At 47.8% G+C, this 18,159-nt stretch overlaps 1 protein-coding gene across 1 annotated transcript in view; it reads right to left on the bottom strand.

The window, feature by feature from the left end:
- Positions 1 to 18,159, bottom strand: part of NAV2 (neuron navigator 2) — a 161,822-nt gene that overhangs the window by 20,811 nt on the left and 122,852 nt on the right. Inside the window, 9 exon segments of the mRNA XM_044270784.1 lie at positions 1,016 to 1,068; positions 5,041 to 5,223; positions 5,611 to 5,771; positions 8,139 to 8,183; positions 9,577 to 9,642; positions 9,968 to 10,423; positions 11,411 to 12,095; positions 14,176 to 14,461; positions 17,479 to 17,617. Of these exon segments, the coding sequence (XP_044126719.1) occupies positions 1,016 to 1,068; positions 5,041 to 5,223; positions 5,611 to 5,771; positions 8,139 to 8,183; positions 9,577 to 9,642; positions 9,968 to 10,423; positions 11,411 to 12,095; positions 14,176 to 14,461; positions 17,479 to 17,617 (2,074 nt within the window).

Here is an 18,159-nt window from a genome sequence, read left to right as displayed (position 1 = left end):
CAGTAGGTTATGAACATCAGCAGATCCCGTTAAAGTTTGCACGTGTCCAGCCCAACCCATTTCTGTTCCAGACCAAGATTTTCACATGCAAACATTTTTTTGTTATCTCAAAACTAAAACTAAAAGCAGCTACAAATTTCCGACCGTTTTCTTTCCACAGCTCCTATGTATCTCCATGGCAACAGACAACAAACAAGCCCTGCGTAGTCGGATCCTGCAGCATTTTACGCCCCTTTTCGTCGACCCTTCTAGATCTAACCTACCAAATGTACATTAACAAGTAGCGCGGGACGGGTGAAGGAAGGCAGGACTCCTCATGCTGAAACAGTTTGTGGTCTGTTTCCATGGAGACGCATAGGTCTGCAATTGTGCTGAATATAGAAATACAGGTAGGAAATTTTAAAATAAGATCTATTACAAAGTCGCTTCATTTTCCATTTTGGAGCTATTGGAACAAGAAAAAAACTAAACTGGTTCATGACTTGTATGCAGCCTTTAAAGAGGAGCTCTCCCCGCTCCTGACAGGCCTGTTTTAATAGCGTCATGCATCCCCCGTGTAATAACAGTACTGGAGCTTCTATTCTTATGGCTCTATGTTGTGTCATTCCTTTATTACTTCTACTACAAGTTATGAATGAATTGCTAGCAGTCTGCAGTAAGGGTACAGAGGGGCGTTACCAGCTGGGGGTGTGTCCCTGCACAATCACTCTATCCAATCACTGCTGCCATTTTCAGACTGTGCAGAGACCCCCCCCCCAACTAGTTACCTCCCCTCTGTACCCTTACTGCAGACTGCTAGCAACTCATTCATAACTTCTAGGAGAAATAATAAAGGATTGGCACAACATAGAGTCATAAGAATAGACGCTCCAGAGTCGTTATTACATGGGGATGCATGGAGCGGGGAGAGGTCCTCTTTAAGGAGGTGCACAGGAAATTCCTTTAATCCAGCATCAATCAGCTGAACTACCAGTATATACAATGACAACGATACAGTAAGAAGTCTATGACTTACAGTGGAGTAGACAGAGGACGTGCTGGACACCAGAGACAGCGAAGATCCGTGAACTGTGAGATACAAGAGGAGGAAGACTCCCATCAGACACAAACAGGGCTAAAGCTGAGGCTACATGTAATCTGAGCACAGATAAGGGAACCTTCCTTGGGGGTTGGGATTCTGCGGGACGTCCGGCTGTGGTCGAGGGTGAGCTGCTTTTTGGCTCCCACTGGATACGGCTACGATCAGTGCGTCCAGCTTATCTACAATGTCTACTGGAATCTACAGCAGTCTGAAATCCGTGCCCTGTCTCAGAGACTCAAGCAGCTATCTCTCCCCCATGATTTACACTTCAGCTGATTCTTTAGATCAGCTGACACCTGTGAGCACAGTATGTACAGAACCCATTAACAGAAGACATTCAATGACAGGCACCACTTATCACCTGAAATGCGCTAATCTATAGACAAGTGACCCTCACAGGAGGATGTCGTAGGACGACTGTCTTCTTTCATGTGTTTGTTTTTTAGGTCCGGTCCACAACAGTGAGCACATGACTGCGCTAAACCTGCCCGTCCACCCGTGGAGCCACCTGGGCATGCTCCTTTCCAGGTGACGTGACAAGCGGATTGTTCCTCGGGGCAATTTCTGAGTAAACAAGCTTCTCCGAGACCAAAGGTGAAAATGTGCAGGTACGACCGGGCGACCTCAACCCCTGACAACCTCCACATATGCCCTGCAATCAGGCTGGTAAGATGGAAGCCACCGACAGATTGGTGGCCTGACCAGGAGTTTAATATGAACATGCATGCTAGGGATAATCAGCGGAAGGGCAAGCCTGGCGCCGCTTATCTCTGGGGTGAAAATACAACAGTGGGATCTATGTTGTTTACCCCAGGAGACTGCCTGCAGCACGGGGAGAGGTTGTCAGGATGCCCGTGGGCAGCTTAAGGCTGTTGTATTACTCCGGTAACATAATATCTGATCACAGTTTGGCGGTCGATCTGTCATCAGCATTCAAAACAAAGAAACTATCGGTTATAGCAAGATAGCTTCCCTGCCGCCGGCGGGTCACAGAGGATGGAAACCACCGTCATACCTACACTCTGGCCTTAGTCTTATCTGTTCCTAGTAAAGCGGGGTGACCCCTCTAATGACTGCTATTACAGGGACAATAACCCATCTTTCCCAGACTTCCAAATGCCAAATTTACCTAATAACACCACAAAACAGAAATGGAGGTGGAGGTGTGCCCGCGCAGAATCTGGGAGAGCTGAGCGACGATCACCGTGTCAATCAGGGGCACCCAGCATGTCCTACTAGTATCACCTTTTACACTACGCAGACTGTCGCCCCAACATGGAACGCGATACCCTGCAGACGTCTCTGTGCAAAGCTTATTATTAAAGTTATTTGCCCCGCAGTGCGAACAAAACACAATGATAATGGCGTCATAATAATGTGGAGACGCCGGCGGGGCGCATTCCCAGGAGCTCCTATGTCAGAGCTGACACTTATAACTAGAGGTGCATCTCTATGTACACATCACCTATACATGTGCAGTACATACTCGTCCTGATTTATAGCCTCCATATACAAAAGTGTATTGTCAACGAAAAAGCCAACGATCCAATGTCTGCGGAGCTCCCGACTCCACTAACATCACATTTTTCTTTTGGTTCTCCTAGTAGATAAGCCACCACCAAAAGGGTCTGGCAGCAGCTTTCAGTTGACAGATATTGAAGGTGTATGGTCATCATTGCATCCTGTATTATACCCCAGAGCTGCACTCACTATTCTGCTCGTGCAATCACTGTGTACATACATTACTTATCCTGTACTGACCCTGAGTTACATCCAGTATTATACTCCAGAGCTGCACTCACTATTCTGCTGGTGGAGTATAATACAAAAACTGATGTAATGTATGTACACAGTGTCTCCATCAGCAGAATAGTGAGTGCAGCTCTGGAGTATAATACAGGATGTAACTCAGGATCTGTACAGGATAAGTAATGTATGTACACAGTGACTGCACCAGCAGAATAGTGAGTACAGCTCTGGAGTATAATACAGGATGTAACTCAGGATCTGTACAGGATCAGTAATATATGTACACAGTGACTGCACCAGCAGAATAGGGAGTGCAACTCTGGAGTATAATACTGGATGTGACTCAGGATCAGTACAGGATAAGTAATGTATGTACACAGTGACTGCACCAGCAGAATAGTGAGTGCAGCTCTGGAGTATAATACAGGATGTAACTCAGGATCAGTACAGGATAAGTAATGTATGTACACAGTGACTCCAGCAGTAGAATAGTGAGTGCAGCTCTGGAGTATAATACAGGATGTAACTCAGGATCTGTACAGGATAAGTAATGTATGTACACAGTGACTGCACCAGCAGAATAGTGAGTGCAGCTCTGGAGTATAATACTGGATGTAACTCAGGATCAGTACAGGATAAGTAATGTATGTACACAGTGACTGCACCAGCAGAATAGTGAGTGCAGCTCTGGAGTAAATTACAGGATGTAACTCAGGATCAGTACAGGATAAGTAATGTATGTACACAGTGACTGCACCAGCAGAATAGTGAGTGCAGCTCTGGAGTATAATACAGGATGTAACTCAGGATCAGTGTGTTTGTGTATATATATATATATATATACACACACACACACACACACACACACACATATACATACACACACACACACACTACTCACAAATAGTTAGGGACATTTGGTTTGTGGGTGAAATTTCAGGATGTTCTCAGACGGAAGTGGCCACTGAGCTTAGAGAGTCCTCAGCAGGTTGTATCAGAGATACAGAGAGACTGGAAGTGTCACAGAAAGGCAGAGAAGAGGACGTCCTTTGGTGACTACTTCATTGTTAACAATGCCCTGAACCGGATGATGAATGCCACACAACTCCAGGCACATTTAAGGGAGGTGAGAGGCACTCAAGTGTCACGTCAGACGATTCAAAACTGTTTATATCAGTGTGGTCTGCGTGCTAGACGTCCTGCAAGAGTACCTGACCACACCACCAGGAACAGGCACCCTCTTCTTGAATGGGCCAGGGAGCATCTACACTGGACAAGGGTTCACTGATGAAAGTCTATTCACGCAGAGCAGAAATGATGGCCGCCAGCGATGTTGGAGACCTCATGGAGAGCGCTATGCATCAGCCACTGTTGTCACCAGACGAGCCTTTGATGGTGGTGGTGGTACAGTGTGGGCAGGTGTGTCTAGTCCATACAGAACTGCCTTACACTTTGTGAATGGTCCAGTGACAAGCCCAGACTACTTGAAGAACATCATTAATCCAGTCATTGTGCCTCTGCATGAACAACGCAGGCCTAATGTCACCTTCATGGAGGACAATGCTACCAGCTCATCGAGGTCGCATCATTAGGGAATGGCTGCAGGAGACTGGGGGACCTTACATGGAGTGGCCTGCACTTTCTCCAGACCTGAATCCCATTGAAAACCTATGTGATCAGCTGAGTCGCCGTGTAGAGGCTCGTAACTCTGTACCCCAGAACCCTCAATGACCTGAGGGCCGCCCTTCAAGAAGAGTGGGATGCCATGCCTCAGCGGACAATAAGTCGCCTTGTGAACAGCAGGAGATGTCGTATCAAGCTGTAATTGATGCTGAAGCCCACAGGACAGGTTCTTGAGACACTGACATTTTGTGGCAGTATACCCAGCACTGGGGTCGGCTTTTGTTTCAATAAATTGTCTGAGATGAGGAAATCACCATCGCTGCTTCTACTTAAATGCCCGACTTTCATGTTATAATATCACTGGAGCCGGAACTTTTTAGGTTTTCCATACATTTCCCCCGAAAGCCAAATATCCTTTTTTGTGAGAAGTATATGTATAGGTAACATGTAGATGACCGATACGAAAATGCAAGACCGACGACCGAAATGCCTGGAGGCACATGACACCAGGAAGCAGTCACCGTACCCAGTGTTCAGGACCCTATCAAACACATTAAGAAGCCCGGACTATTTTTATAGACACTTACCTTCTTCAAAACCATCACGAAAGGATCCGGAACGGCTCATGGCTCTTGTCTTCTCATCCAGAGACATTGAACTGTTTCTGAATCGAGGTTCGGTGTAGTGGTCGCCATCTGTGTTGGAAAGGCTGTGCGTCCTCAGCATGGTTGCGTTAGACAAACTCAAGTGAGCTGCAGTTGTAGGACTCGCTGAAAAGGAAGAAATCACAGCACGAAGTGAGCGACATCAGGGTAACTCATTGCATCAAGATACCTAGAGAGATTCCTGAGGGTGAACCCCCGCTGAAGACCAAGTGGACCTGAGCAGCTATGACCAATTCTGCAGAAGAGACAGGCTTCCATCTGCTGCCCGTCAGACTCTATGGTGCACAGACTTGGTTTAGGTCCTTCACCTTTGAGTAGGAAGCATAAAAACCCCAAGAAACCACAATGCCTCAGGATATGAGCAAAAGAGCTTTGAGAATAATAAACGGGCACCAAGAGTACTGCTGGGACAGGATACTGTTCAGGGGACCTCTTGAATAAATGCAAATATTTTTGGGTCACGTTACTATGATTGTCCATCCAAAGACTCACCGAGCTGGGAGAAGTTAAATCTGGTGCAGGAAGGCGAGGTAATGCTGGAACTGGGTGAGAAAGGGGAGCTACCGGCTGTGTCCTGGAGTCCGCCAGATGAATGCGAGCGCAGCCATTCCTTGGTCTCATCTTGGTTTCGGAGCTGACATGATGGAGCGTACCTGAGTGCAACGGGAATAAGAAAAAATAAATAAAAAAGTCAACAAAAAAAACGGAAGGGTGGCAATTATGACACAACAAGCACATTACAGACAAGTCATTTTACAGTACTCAGCGGACAGGACATGAGGGTAATCGTGTTCTCTGTACACAAGTGTAGACGGTGGACGAGGTGACAACCAACATGGCCACCGTTACAGCTGCCCCATGGGTTGTCAGCCAGCTTCCCCAGGTCCTGACTGGTAAACCTGCCGACATATGCAGCGATGCATTCCTGGATCCTGTATGTCTGGGCATCTAGGCAGGACTGACAGTCACAGGAAGTCCTTGGAAAGCTTGGTGACAACCCTTCTAAGAGCTGTTGTGGTCAAAATGGTGTCACCCAGACTTCCTAGAAACAATGAAAAGGCCGAACAGAAGAGGAAAACGTACAAACTGACTGAAGACTGACCAACATGGACAATACATATCTAGAGGGCGAGTGCAGGAGCAGATAGCCGTATTGTACCCATACAATTCTCATTCACTTGGATGCAGGATTTTTAGGGCGGAGAGGTGGGCTGTCACCCGCACATGTCCCCATGTGTTTGCCCAACCGTCAGATACACGTCTCTGCTCTGTACATGGATGCTGCCATGCCAATGCCCTGTACAGCCCCAGGCACCAGGTAATGTCTGCCGCAAAATCACACAGGAAAATCCAGCACCATGCAACACAAACAAGGCGGACAACATATCCCAGCAAACGAGGCGAGAATCACTAAGTGCAGGGAACAGGGAGACCCCTGGGGTACAAGCACTATATGAAGTATATACAATGTGTTCTATGAGATGTGTAAAGACAACTGGTCTTCAGGTGATGCTGAGCCAGTATGAAGGTCTAACCCCTAGGCACAGCCGCACCATGACCGTCACATCACAGTTTACATATAGAACCAATCACTGTATATAGACATTACTTCTCCTGTACTGATCCTGAGTTACATCCTGTATTATACTCCAGAGCTGCACTCACTATTCTGCTGGTGCAGTCACTGTGTACATACATTACTTATCCTGTACTGATCCTGAGTTACATCCTGTATTATACTCCAGAGCTGCACTCACTATTCTGCTGGTGCAGTCACTGTGTACATACATTACTTATCCTGTACTGATCCTGAGTTACAGCCTGTATTATACTCCAGAGCTGCACTCACTATTCTGCTGGTGCAGTCACTGTACATACATTACTTATCCTGTACTGATCCCGAGTTACATCCTGTATTATACTCCAGAGCTGCACTCACTATTCTGCTGGTGCAGTCACTGTGTACATACATTACTTATCCTGGACTGATCCTGAGTTACATCCTGTATTATACTCCAGAGCTGCACTCACTATTCTGCTGGTGGAGTCACTGTGTACATACATTACTTATCCTGTACTGATCCTGAGTTACATCCTGTATTATACCCCAGAGCTGCACTCACTATTCTGCTGGTGCAGTCACTGTGTACATACATTACTGATCCTGAGTTACATCCTGTATTATACTCCAGAGCTGCACTCACTATTCTGCTGGTGCAGTCACTGTGTACATACATTACTTATCCTGTACTGATCCTTAGTTACATGCTGTATTATACCCCAGAGCTGCACTCACTATTCTGCTGGTGGAGTCACTGTGTACATACATTACTTATCCTGTACTGATCCTGAGTTACATCCTGTATTATACCCCAGAGCTGCACTCACTATTCTGCTGGTGCAATCACTGTGTACATACTTTACTTCTCCTGCACTGATCCTGAGTATAGTCTAATATACTCCACAGCACCATTTATATTTCTACAGGTTACAGAACTAAAATCTACCACATGCCCTGCCTGTTCAGTGTCTGCATAGAGCATGATCTGATCATTTTCGTTTTCTGTATTGCTCTTACGATTTCCATTAACAACCAGCAGAATTGTGAGTGCAGCTCTGGAGTATAATACACTTTCTATGTAGATTATATCTATAAATAAACTGTATTGTGGTGATGAATGGTGAACACTGTCAGACTGTAATGTGTACAGGTGGCCGGTCCTCTCCCCCCTATTCAGATCTGTATGGAGGGTCTGCTCCTGGAAAGGGGGTCTCAGACTGGTCTACAAAGGCCTAATTCAAAAGAGGGGAGTCAGCACCTACGCTCACCAGCACTTGCTCAAATTTAAACTGGTTATGGCTCCTGGTGGAAAGTGATGACGCTTGTGACACATGGTCATGTCCTTCAATGCAAGACACACACAAAAGATGGAATAAAAAAATAACGACGGGTCCCACAAAGACCCCACAGTCATCATGGAGCACGCACAACACCACGGAGCAGGCGTCACGCTGAATACCTGAATCCTTTCTTAGGCAAAGTGTTTCTATCAAGATGAGGATCGCTGCAGCAAAGTCAAGAGAGGAGAGAAAACTTCAGAGAAAGGATGGAGCAAGCGGAGGACGTGGACACACAGGAGCCGGCCACACGGAAGTGCACACGAGACGCACACACAGGCGTGCGGATTACAAGGAGCGTGCAAGGTGCGGACTCAATAGTCAGACATGGATGAGCAAAGATGTACCAAAGCTGAATGAACCTCTCCCTGCACTGCATGCTTAGTGCGGTCGGCCCACACATATGGTGTTCTGCTCAGCTCTGCTACATCTGCTCATAAACTTTTCCATTGGGGGGGGGGGGGGGGAAGGGGGAGCTCATCATATAAGACCGGCCACATACAGGGAAGACAAGACAAAGATTCGGGAACTCGCCATTAAAACAGGTTAGTGCAAAGCGTGACGGCTACTGTCCACCTAAGGCCGTGGTCTCCAAGTTGGCGCTCTCCAGCTGTTGCAGAAACTACAACTCAAAGCATGCACAGGTGAGGGCATGCTGGGAGTTGTCGTTCATTCAACAGCCGGAGCCGCAAGTTTAGTATCATAGACCCAAGGGGACACATAGTCTCAAGTGGACATCTTTTCTATGTCTGAGTGACAGATCTGCTATCAGCAAGGCCACCTCCACGTAGAGGGTACTAATTAGGGGGGACTTAGTCGTGTGCTACATCGCAGGCCAGGGAGATATAAATGGGGCGGTGCAGGTACAGACACCTTCTGGGTGCTGGGCTCAGAATACCTGTAAACCTGATAGAGAAGACCCTGCACCCCAGGAAGGGGACATGTAGGTACTCAGCAGAGCCCGCTACGTATCTGTCCAATTACCGCAGACATAACCTGGCATCCGTCCAGCCCAAGACTACAGCCGGAAGTGTGAACACCCATCATCTACAGTGTGACCTGGTTATAAAGTGAGGAGCGCCTGCTGATGAGGAAGAGGTGGAGGCCACAATAACATCAGGGAAGTGCTAGTCAAGCGACTAGTGCATTTCTGTAATGTGGAGTCTGGAAAATGGTTTCGCACCGCTCGTGGAAGCCTTATTGGTCGTCGCCCAGCTTTACCAGAAATGGATATAATAAAAAAATTATAATAATCAAGAGGATGATGAGGACTGGAGACTCTGAAAATCCGGTGACCCAACACAAGTCATAATGAAGACACACAAGACGAAGCTTGTAGAGGCAGGACGCTAATACGAAAGCGCGTGAGGATGACGACAGACAAGAGACGTGATGACAAGCGGAGGGGCGAGGGGGCGGTGAAGCCGCATGCCACAAAAAATTAGGAAAAAAATAATCAAGCAAAAGGCCTCTGAGTGCGATGACGGCGCGGGCCGGTGATGAGAGCAGGAACAGCGCAGGCTGCAGGTGATGGACACGCAGGGTGACGGACACCGTTACCTGTCCTGCTTCCTGGGGAGGGTATTTCTGCTGAATTTAGGACTAGCACCGGGGGAGGAGAGAGGGCTATAGAGACGGGGGAACAGATTGTACAGAAATAAACAGGATTAGTGAATTAATAAATATTAAAAAAATATATAACTGTAAAAAAAAGGGAGAAAATGTGCAGAAAAATCAGTCCAAAAGGAAAGGGTTAATGCCTTTTATAGAAATAGCTAATCAGGAAAATGTATGCAGCTTTCCAATAGACTCTGGGGCTTCAATTCCGCACTATTTTCAAGAGTCCTGCTTGCGGTCACTGAATGGGAACATTCCTGTTTAAACCCAGCAACCACTGAATCAACCCTCCAAAGCATCCTCCCAAATCCGCACCACCATGTGGGCCACTCACCTCTCAGACATGGCGGTCTTCACGCTGTTGGTCCTGATGAAGCAGGACATGGCGTCGTCCCGTGGAGAGGCGGTCGGGGCACTCGGTGAGTGGTTACTGCTGAGGGATATGTCGATGGACTCGCAGCTGGTGTGCAGGCTGCTGACTGACTGGAAACCCAAACCGTCCTTGCTGACCGCGGAGGAGCTGCTGGCGTTCGTTCCCCAGGTTAGACTATTGGATGGTGCCGAGTGGGCGGAGCCAGGGCTGGAGGCCAGCGGCGATGGGTTCAGATCCATATTTTTACCGTACAGGGGGCTACTACCTCCGCTGCTGAGCATGGCGCTCCCGGAGGGGGAGTCTGGGTGGGCATGATGGGAGTTCATGGTGGCGTGGGGGTTGGATATAATCACCGAGTTCTTCATGCCTTCCGAGGTCGTCACCTGTCCTTGTTTATTCGGTTTTCCGCCAAAAAGCCTGCGACGGTAAGAATGCATTCATCAAGATACGCACATTGGAGTGTTTTCACTGCACATGCTCACAGCAGCACAGAGTATTTCTGGAGCTCAAAAAGTATTAGGAGATCTGGCTCCTCCCGTTTTTTAACTATAATCTGCCATAAAAGCAGCACAGACTTTTCCTGAAACACTCTGTGCTGCTGGAGTAGTTCAGACAATGACTATGCTGACATGGTGGGGGGGGCCAAGAGCTGTGAATTCACATGGCCGTGTTAGTGAGGAGGGGGCTGCATGTGACGGGGGCAGTGCCATGATCTTAGGAAGGAAATGCAGACAAGGGGAGGTCACACGCCGAGACTGAGCGTGGAAATAGGCAGGGTACTAGCAGCACAGAGTATTTCAGGAGAGAAGCGTGTAGGGGCCAGTGACCTGTCCAGTTCATGTGATCGTGTCAGCGAGGACAGGGGCAGTGTAATGATGGGAATGGAGACAAGCAGAACGTCAAGCATTGAAAGTTATAGTGAAAACAGCAGGGTCCTAGCAGCACAGAGTATTTTAGGAGAGGAGTGACTTGCCTACTCATGATGAGGACAGGGATGCAGATTGTAGGGGCATTGTTATGACTGGAGGAGAATGGAGACAAGTGGGCTGTAACAGAGGCTCACACAACAGCAGCACAGAGTAAAAGAGGAAATTGTGGATGTTACTATGCTCCGTGCAGTTTAAAATGATGTCATTAAAGTATCACATTTTTCCTATAAAAATAAAATCATTTCATTTACTGATGTTTCACTCCATTCACATCTAAAGCCACATCCTGCTGGTTTCCAATTAGTAAAGATACCCAATCAGAGCTCATTTATCAGGTCACGTGTGACAAATGGGTGGGGCCTGACCACTAAGTTTCCAGGACTTTGGTTATGAATGGAGAAAACCTAAAATAATTCCAAACCGGCAAACAAAGCAAAGTGACTGATGTAGAGGTAAAGCCTTGCGTTCTCTTTACCTGCGCAGTGTTGGCGAGGACACGTCGGGGTACTTGCTTCCCTGTTGGCGGGTAGCACTGGGGGCACCTTGTGACGCTGGGTTCAGTTTGATGGAGTTACCGGAGGCCACGCTCTCATTGTCAGAGGAGATTCCTTTCTCACGGTCGGTTTGGTTCATCACTCCGGACAGGGAGTTATTAAGGGACATCTTGCTGGTCTCTCTCATTTTGGGGACCGGGAGACCTGCTGACTTGCTACTTATATTGGAGTCAATGCTACTGGTGCTGGAGCGATTACCGGTTCCACTGCGTGACTTGCTGGGACGCGGTAAGCTGCGGTACTGGAGATTAGTCCTGGCATTCAGCTGTAAGTATCCGTCATCATTGTGCGATCCATCAATGCTGGTCTTACGGTTGGAGGACCTGCCGATGAGTCCGGAAGACTTTGGCATTTTTCCTAGAGTGGCGGAACCGCTGGTGATGGTTGCCCCGCTGGTCGTGATGATCGGCATGCCAACCACCGTGCTCCCTGGTTTCTTGAACCCAAAGGTATTGGTATTGGCAGTGATTGTCCTTGAGGAATTGCTCATGGGTTTCTTGGTCTCATCACCGCTGCTGCGCCCTGCGTCTGACGGGGAACGTTTCACCTGGGCCGACTTCGGAGAAACTCTTCCTTTCTCAGATACTTTTGCATCATCTGTTTTTCCTGTCAAAAAGGATAAAATAATAGAAAACAAAGATTAACTACATAAACCATACTCCAGAGCTGCACTCACTATTCTGCTGGTGCAGTCACTGTGTACATACATTACTTACCCTGTACTGATCCTGAGTTACATCCTGTATTATACTCCAGAGCTGCGCTCACTATTCTGCTGGTGCAGTCACTGTGTACATACATTACTTATCCTGTACTGATCCTGAGTTACATCCTGTATTATACTCCAGAGCTGGACTCACTATTCTGCTGGTGCAGTCACTGTGTACATACATTACTTACCCTGTACTGATCCTGAGTTACATCCTGTATTATACTCCAGAGCTGCACTCACTATTCTGCTGGTGCAGTCACTGTGTACATACATTACATTACTTATCCTGTACTGATCCTGAGTTACATCCCTGTATTATACTCCAGAGCTGCACTCACTATTCTGCTGGTGCAGTCACTGTGTACATACATTACTTATCCTGTACTGATCCTGAGTTACATCCTGTATTATACTCCAGAGCTGCACTCACTATTCTGCTGGTGCAGTCACTGTGTACATACATTACTTAGCCTGTACTGATCCTGAGTTACATCCTGTATTATACTCCAGAGCTGCACTCACTATTCTGCTGGTGCAGTCACTGTGTACATACATTACATTACTTATCCTGTACTGATCCTGAGTTACATCCTGTATTATACTCCAGAGCTGCACTCACTATTCTGCTGGTGCAGTCACTGTGTACATACATTACTTAGCCTGTACTGATCCTGAGTTACATCCTGTATTATACTCCAGAGCTGCACTCACTATTCTGCTGGTGCAGTCACTGTGTACATACATTACTTATCCTGTACTGATCCTGAGTTACATCCTGTATTATACTCCAGAGCTGCACTCACTATTCTGCTGGTGCAGTCACTGTGTACATACATTACTTATCCTGTACTGATCCTGAGTTACATCCTGTATTATACTCCAGAGCTGCACTCACTATTCTGCTGGTGCAGTCACTGTGTACATTACATTACTTATCCTGTACTGATCCTGAGTTACATCCTGTATTATACTCCAGAGCTGCACTCACTATTCTGCTGGTGCAGTCACTGTGTACATACATTACTTATCCTGTACTGATCCTGAGTTACATCCTGTATTATACTCCAGAGCTGCACTCACTGTTCTGCTGGCTTCAATGGAAAGTCAGCAAGCTATCTGAGCTTGTGTAACGCATTTTCAGAATTTAAATCCCCAGATCTAGCTAATAGGGAATGAGAGTTTGGAGCCGGAGTATAATAGAGGCTGTATTTAAGGATCAAGCAATGCGATGTGTATTTACACTTCGGTCACTTTTATTCCTAAACCATTGAGTATTCCCATTATAAATATATTAGAAAAGCAGCATACACACTAGGACCAGTGAGTGACAGACTTAAAGGGAACCTGTCACCGGGATTTTGTGTATAGAGCTGAGGACATGGGTTGCTAGATGGCCGCTAGCACATCCGCAATACCCAGTCCCCGTAGCTCTGTGTGCTTTTATTGTGTAAAAAAACGATTTGATACATATGCAAATTAACCTGAGATGAGTCCTGTCCCTGACTCCTCTCACATACAGGACTCATCTCAGGTTAATTTGCATATGTATCAAATCGTTTTTTTTACACAATAAAAGCACACAGAGCTGTGGGGACTGGGTATTGCGGATGTGCTAGCGGCCATCTAGCAACCCATGTCCTCAGCTCTATACACAAAATCCCGGTGACAGGTTCCCTTTAATTCAGTTCAGAAATACTGTGTTGTCCGGTGGACTCCTAAGGGCCTGTTCACACGTCGATTTATGCCGCAGGAATTTTGGCGCGACCGGAGTGCGGATGGGCACCGCTGAAACCTCATCAGGTGTCTGCTCTTAGTTTAGCTCCATTCAATGGGTCTAAACCGTGTGCCGGTCCGGGGCATCCAAAGTGAAAAACCGTAGCAGAACCTGTGGCGTTTTCCGCTGCGGAATATGCAGTGGAGTTTGACAGCACCAAAATCCTGTGTGTGAAGGCACCCTTACAGAGCTCATCTTACCTGTCCCTGGTGTCTTCAGAGCCCCCGTGGTGGACTTAGTGCGGGGGCTTGTGATCCCCACTTGAGCAGTCATCCCTCGCCTCCAGGACCCCGCCTGGGATATGACCGTGTTCTTCCTTCCAGAGGTGCTCTTATCGGACTCGTCGGACAGGTCAGAGGGGTTCTTCCTCCATTTACTCCCAGACTCCATCTTCACTCCGTTGTCTGAGCCGCCATCCAATCTCTTCAAGTCATCGCCGGACCAGAGGGAGTTGCGGTCGACCTGTAAGTGTTTTTCTGTATCAGTCTATAAAGGAGACATTGAAAATGCGGTCAATGTGGAAATGACAATGTCTGTTCAATGCAATCAATACATGGCGGCCTGTGAACGGGGGTCCGGCCTGTGACCCTACAGGTAAACTACTTGAAGGAGCTGTATGCTTTGTACAATCCCATCTTTTTGGAAGAGCCCCCTAAATATCAGCAGATACAGTGTTATTCCACCGTTAGGGCCCCAACGATCAGCTGTAATCTGTCAGAGAACCAAACCACGAGTATTAAACTTCTCTGCAGCGCCACCACAGGTAAAAGGAAGCATTGCACAGTCTGTGTAACGCATAGATAAGCTGGGTCCCCCACGGTAAGGCTGCTCCAGCCCATGGCGATAATAAATGATGCAATATAATATACTGATAACATCAGGCCACTATGGGGGGAGGGGGTATCCTCAATAGATGAAGTGTTTGAGGCTCTAGAGGGGGTGTTCAGAGGATCAGGTTGAAATCAAGATTTCTGGGGTTATGTAATGATGTTTGGGAGGGTGAGAATCAGGGGCGATGATCAGACAGGAATCAAGCTGGAGGGGTGATGATTAGAAATCAGGTTGAATGTGGGAGAATTCTGCAAAAACTAGTCAAGTGGTGCCGCTTTCTAGCTCCTCATAGAAACCAGTGACCATGAACCAGCAGACACCAGTGTGTGCTCTGTGGCCATGAAAACCCTGAGACCCTTCCCCACGGCCCCTGGACCCAGTTCCCGCGGACTGTGATTGCTGGGCCTGCTTGTGTAATAAGTCATTAGTGCGCAGCGCGAGGCTCATTACCAGGAGTCAGATGCGTTGCTGCTTTTACAAACAGACTAATTGCCGTTACATTAGATGACGGATCTACCTCGGGGACATGGCAGATGAAACAAGGTAACCGCGGCAGAGCGAGGAGCAGGACCTGGGAGGGGGTGCAGATTAACAAAGCCCAGGGTGTCGGATCTCTTCTGGAAGGGGTTGTACGGTGCGGCAGGCCGAGTCCCGCAGACATTGGCCGATCTTACCGAATAACTCCTCGTTTATACAAATCATGACACATTGTTTCCAGCTTCACATCAATTACTGCTCATTTCTGCCGATACTGAAATCAGAAATAGTAGAGACATCCCGCAAGACGCTGTACTTGTTTCCACAACAGTCCGGGGCAGGAATGCTCGCCCCAAAATACCAGCGTGCTTACATATAACAAACACCAATGCAACCTACACGCGAGTCTAACAGGCATGGCCTTCCGGAACGGCACCGCGGCTACTATGAGCCTGGGGTACAGGCTGGGCTACCGTGGGGTGGCATCCATTATTAATGCTACTATGGGCACCGAGTGTGTGATCGGATGATGCAACAGGGGTCACGGCTGTGAGGTACCACGTGCATCTGTCCTTACAGCCTGTCTCCAATGTGAGAAGCTCCATTTTGCATTCTGTCTCCGGCAACAGAAAGGCCCCAAGGTGGAAATCGTGCGAAGGGTTGTAGGATCATGTAAGGATCCTCGCTCCCCCGCTCATTAGGTAATCAGCGCTGGGATCCATCACAGCCACACACCCCGACACAGGAGTATAAATTATCCGCAAAAAACCTGCAAACCGGTTCCAAGATGGAGAAGCGGGAGACAACAATCGCAGGAGGAGAAGAATAGCAGATTTCTCCCCGCCCGGGGTTCACAGGGGATTTAGACGAAGTGTGAACTCCAGGAACTATGAATTATATCATCCCAGTAAATCGTGTCAGCCCAGGATCAGCAGATAATCGGGTCACGCACTGGGTTTTCAGGCTACACACAAATTTCGCAAAATTCCACCCCTGCCTCACCCCAAAGTAGTATAAGGGTCCATTCACACGTCGGTGGTGTATTGTGGACCCGCAAATTGCGGATCCGCAACACACCCGGCCGGCACCCCCAATAGAAATGCCTATTCTTGCGGACATGTTCTATCTTTTGCGGAGCTGCGGACCGGAAGATCAGGGCCTCGCTCCGCAAATACGGATGCAGAGAGCACATAGTGTGCTGTCCGCATCCATTCCGTCCCCATAGAGAATGAATGGGTCCGCACCGGTTCCGCAATTTTGTGGACCCATTTCTGGACGTGTGAATGGAGCCTAAAGAGCATCAGTCCTTGCAAGACAACCAAAATGGTCGACAGTGTTTATTGCTTCAACATATCTACAATGACATATAAAGGAACTTTGCAAATAATTATTAAAAATTTCCTGCAGCTTCTATGCATCTCCATAGTAACAGAGTACAGAAAGCGCGCCGCCTGATCCTGCCGTCATTGTCCCTTCTATCTGTCCCCTACTTCCGTCTAATACACCAAGAGTCATGTGAATAAGGGTCCATTCACATGTCCACAAGTGTTTTGCGGCAGCACATGACCGGCACTATGATAGGAATGCCTATTCTTGTCCGTGCCGGTGGACGTGCTTGTGTGGGGCCAGCAGAATGGAACTACGCATAACGCTGCTGTCCGCATCTTTTGCGGCCCTATTGAAATGAATGGGTCCACACCAGTTCCCCAAAATTGCAGAATGGATGTGGACCCGTGAATGGACCTTAGAAAGTAGGGGACAAATGGAGGAGAGTAGAACTGCAAGATCAGACTACAGAGGCTGTTTGTAGTCTGTTACCATGGGGCTGCATAAGACGGCATGGCAGCTGTAGACACAAAACGGTAGGAGATATTTATTTTTCACTTTAGATACCCTGATGCGATGTAGCATTGGTCACATAGATGGACATGGCCTTTAAATCACCTGCATACGTTGTCCTCCAGCTTTTCCAGAAACCAGAATGGCAAATCCGTTCTGCTACGCGGCAATATGGGGAGCAGGGACGTGACAGCCGACAACTAGCTCATTTTGCTGCATATAGGACAAGCTGGGCGACAACCCTTGTGAGAGCAGTTATAACTTAAAGGGGACTTCTTCCCATAGACCTTTAGTGTCATTTGACTGGATCCATTCACAACAAGGAAAAGTGCCCTTGTGGGCGATCAGGGCCTTACCTGTACATCCAGGTTTTTCCGTGAGGACGCTGGCGTGTTGGCGTACGAGCTGATAGAGGAACTGGTGTTAATGTCATCCGTGCTCAGGTTGTCGATGGTATCGCTGATCCCACTGCTCACCGAGCTACTGTCATCCCAACTGCAAGAGACCAAAGCAGCGGTTACGAGACGGCACCAACATGAACTACGATGGGGATGACTGTCTGTGCCACACAAGCCTACAGATAAAGCAGCAGTAAAACTAACGCCCGCAGCTTATAACAGCGCAGGAGCGGCCGATACCAGTCACACGGTGTCCGTGTCTCTGATATGTGATCATAGGGGCAGGGAGGTTTCTGCACTGAACACTACAGCCTCTCTCGTAGGTGAAATGGCTGATTACAGAGAACAATAGATTGCACGGATGGGACATACTGTCAGCTTGGAGCAGAATGCAATACCCTTCACCTCAAATGGACAAAGATCCAGTGCTCCTTCTAAACGGTTCGTGTTGACCCACTGACAACCCCCACAAAACATATTATACCAAGACTATATATCCCAGGGTGGTCACTGGGCCCCAGACCTCGGCCAGTACCAAACAGGCTTCGGTTTCCCAAGGACCTGGTACTGAACCGGTGAGAGAAGTGGCCCCTCGCCTCACAGACGCTAATCTCACATTCCAGCGGCACTATTTTGGGC

This window comes from Bufo gargarizans, chromosome 10 (assembly GCF_014858855.1).
Source record: "Bufo gargarizans isolate SCDJY-AF-19 chromosome 10, ASM1485885v1, whole genome shotgun sequence".
In the NCBI taxonomy this organism is placed as follows: Eukaryota; Metazoa; Chordata; class Amphibia; order Anura; family Bufonidae; genus Bufo; species Bufo gargarizans.
The sequence above is the reverse complement of the archived record's forward strand: the minus strand, read 5'-3'. Positions and strand labels throughout refer to the sequence as shown.